This window comes from Gavialis gangeticus, unplaced genomic scaffold, assembly GCF_001723915.1.
Source record: "Gavialis gangeticus isolate Ggan-Ray unplaced genomic scaffold, GavGan_comp1, whole genome shotgun sequence".
Classification (NCBI taxonomy): domain Eukaryota; kingdom Metazoa; phylum Chordata; order Crocodylia; family Gavialidae; genus Gavialis; species Gavialis gangeticus.
Window position 1 is genome coordinate 15171782 of NW_017729016.1, and position 3612 is coordinate 15175393.

At 45.7% G+C, this 3612-nt stretch overlaps 1 protein-coding gene across 1 annotated transcript in view; it reads left to right on the forward strand.

The window, feature by feature from the left end:
- Nucleotides 1–3612, forward strand: part of GET4 (golgi to ER traffic protein 4) — a 23718-nt gene that overhangs the window by 8283 nt on the left and 11823 nt on the right. Inside the window, exons 2-4 of the mRNA XM_019512608.1 lie at nt 1318–1424; nt 2138–2219; nt 3243–3392. Of these exons, the coding sequence (XP_019368153.1) occupies nt 1318–1424; nt 2138–2219; nt 3243–3392 (339 nt within the window). The remainder of the gene's footprint in view (nt 1–1317; nt 1425–2137; nt 2220–3242; nt 3393–3612) is intronic.

Genomic DNA, 3612 nt, shown 5'->3' on the forward strand with positions numbered 1-3612 from the left:
CTCGTCTTCCTCTTCCCCCAACGAGCCTAGTTTCAAGCCTGCCGAAGGAGATCTGCTAACCTAGAAGTGAACGCACAATTACCAAAGCCCGCCTCAAGCCACCATTCCCGAAGCCGCCAGTTGGTCTCTGCGATGCATGTCTCATGCCATCTTCCACATCTGCTCACTGGTAGAACAGAAAAGAAAACCACCTGTGCACCTGTCTCCTTCAGCACACCCCCCAGAGCGTGGTAGTCTGCCATCAGGTGATCAGGGCTTCTCCTGGCCGCATCATTTGTAACCACGTGGATTAGGACCATGGGATAGTAATCGGTGGGCTGGATCACGGCCTGGATCATCCCTGTCACGAATCTTTGCTCCGGGTAGGCAGTAGACATTGCATGTCGAGGGGTCCTGGTGACAGATGGGACCCTCTGTGCCTCTCAGGATGGAGTCACCTATGATGATCACTCGACGCTTTCTCCTCCGGGACTGCTTAGCTTCTTCGGCCTGTTCGGAGCGTGGAGAGTGTGGAGTTGCCTCCTCTGCCTCCTTCTCCAGTGTTGCCAGGGCCTCGTACTTGTTCTCCAGCTGGACTGGAGGAACTGGTAGTGCTGTGTTACGAGCAGCCCTGGTTCTGGAGGTGACCGTCTGCCACTGCTGTGGAGGGCACTTCCCTCCTTGGGTGTGTGGCCCTGCAGGGAAAGGAGGTAGCCGTCAATTTCTTCCTCCACCTCCCTGACTCCCCTCAGCCTGCTGACCTCCTCCTGGAGCTCCCTCACCTGCGCCTCCAGGGCCCTAAGGTGGGCACCTGCAGGACAGGTGTGGGGGTCCCCAATCCCTGCCCCCTCTGGGCCTTGCTGGGCAACCCCATGGGCTCTGTCTGGGTGGAGGCCTCAAACAAGCCCTGGCTGGGCTGCTCCTCCCAGGCAGGGACCTGGAAGCCTGCTAGGTTGCATCCATGTCATAGTGCTCGATTGCACTTATCCTAGGTGCAGATTGTGCAAAAATGTACCCAGTGCTTCCAGTTTTTAACTGGTGTCGTAGAATTTGTTAGCAATTTTTATCAGTACTATAATTAGACTACTTGCCTAGTGCAGCATGACAGGCTTTTGGGGGTTGTGCCATTATCTCAGCCCAAAATGAAACCTTTCAGACTGCTTCTGTTACGATCCATTCAAACACTGCATACTTGCAGCGTAACCACCCTGCTATACTGCAGTTTTATTTGTGTTACTAACCTGCTTGAAATCTTGCTGCCTTGTGTTTGATGTTATATTAGGTCACTTTAAATCCAAATAATATTGGGCATATTTGAACCTTTTATTGAATATTAAGGGATGTTTTGCTTTGGTCTTGTTTGCAGGTATATGTCGCAAGGAAAACATGCAGAAGCAAGAGAACTAATGTATTCAGGGGCATTGTTGTTCTTCAGTCACAGCCAAGTAAGACCTGGTTTTTTGTTTGTTGGTTTTTTTTATCCAAACAGTTTTGGGAGCTGAGCAGTGAGCTATTAGTGCTAAAAGTTTGGGGCTGATAAGTAGTCTTATTTTGGTAAGTTATTGTGTAAGCTTTACCATTGCACCTCAGTCTGTCTTTTCTCTGAAAACATGAGCTGTGTCAAATTAAACCTCATCCTGGAGATTTTGTTATGTTCTTATATATCCACACTGCATTTGCAATATAACCCAATTCTGTTTTGCTTTCATGGAGGACTTCAATTTGGCACACAGTATTACATTCCTGTGACTGAGGGTGTGGACACATTAACAAATTACACCAATTTAAAGGGATGGAGGAAGGAATGATTTACTGCACATCTGCTGTTTCACAGTAGTAGTTTCATGTGACCACTCTGTCCCATAGCAAGTGACAAGTAAACTGCAGTAATTTACCAGTTGCTTCATTCAGAGGTACACTGCCCTAGTTCACTTCTCACTTAGAGAGACAAAATAGATACAGCTGACTTGTGAAAAGTGCTCCCTTCTCTTTTAAATATAATTGGTTCATCGGTCTGCACACTCTCCCTGTGCCTGAGCTATAATCATCCAAAATTATTAGTTTGCTTTTCACAAAATCAATTAAACAAAAAGAGAAAATGCGTTTTTCTAATACATTTTTCTAATGACAAACACTTTTTGTTGTCTCTGTTTTGTAGCAAAACAGTGCTGCTGATCTGTCCATGCTGGTTTTAGAGTCCCTGGAAAAATCAGACACAAAAGTAACAGATGAACTACTAGGTGAGACTTTTACTGGGGTTAGTTTGAAATTGTTTAATATGTATTTCCACTTCTGAAAAACACTTAGCTGCATCTGTAACATAAGTCTCCTAAGACTTCAGCCCTTTCCATTGTGCCGTGTGTTGTGGTCTCCTGCCCTGCCAAAGAATTAATTTAATTCCAGAAGCGCCCCACAGACGTCTTTGGTGGAAAATAATGAGCATCCAGGCATACTTTGAGCAAACCTCACTGTTTTGTAGGTGGAGCATGATTTTTGGTGTTGTCCTTTTCCGACACAGGAGAAACATGTGTTACCTGCACAGCAATTGACCTCTCTGCCGCTTTGAAGGACAGCGGCTTCTCATCCAGTCAGTGTGGTGATGTGCACATTGCCCAGGGGTCGTCCATTTTGTCAGAGAAACTTTGCTTGTCGGACTGTCGGATTCGGTAAGCGTGCAGTTCGTACAGCCCTTCTTGTGAGCTGCCCAGCTGGAAATCACATGAAGAGTCCTTTTCACAGCCCATGGAAACTGCTGTTCTTTGGGGCCTGCAGACAGGATGGAGAATGGGACAGAGAATGCACTTAGATCCATAGATCCAGTCTGATGTTTTACCCCCCCCCCGTTGTCCTCTGACAGTCCTGTTCCTAATTACAGGCTCCCAGCCCCAACAGCTTTCTATGACTGGTGTGACTCCTAACTGAAGCCTCTCTTCCACGAGAACTCCCTGACAGCTCCAGGACATCTAACCTAAGCCATGGCGCACGGAAGGCTTTTTTTTTCAATGTACTGCCTGCTGCTTACTAGGCAGGGTGTGGCTTCTGGCACTGCAGCGGAGAGGTCAATTGGATGTTACTGAGTTACATATGGAAGCATATAATGTTCAAAGTCACTACCTGGAGAAGACTGACTGTCATTTAATATGTCTTTATACGAAGGATGACTAACAGTTGCTTTTTAAGATACAGTAAGAGCCAAACGTTTGACATATTTCTGATGTTAACTGTTTGTCATCTCTGATGTTAAATATTTGTATCACTTCTAGAAAACTTGGCTAAATTGTTTAGTTTGATGGATCCAAATTCCCCTGAAAGAGTGGCTTTTGTATCCAGAGCACTGAAATGGTCCAGCGGTGGGTCAGGAAAACTCGGTCACCCAAAATTACATCAGTTACTAGCCATCACATTGTGGAAAGGTAGGAACAAGCTACTGGCACAGTCATTTCATTTCTGGTCTTCTTGAGTTGATTCTGTGTTCTTATCACTGTGTAAGTTAAAATGTTGTTTGACAAACCTCTCTAAGAGCAGAGCACAAAGTGAGGGCTTCCCTTGAATCCTCTTCAAAACCTGGGTTAGTTTTAACAGAGATTAAAATGACTTGGATTAGAAAGTATTTCAGAGTCTGCTGCTTTTTTT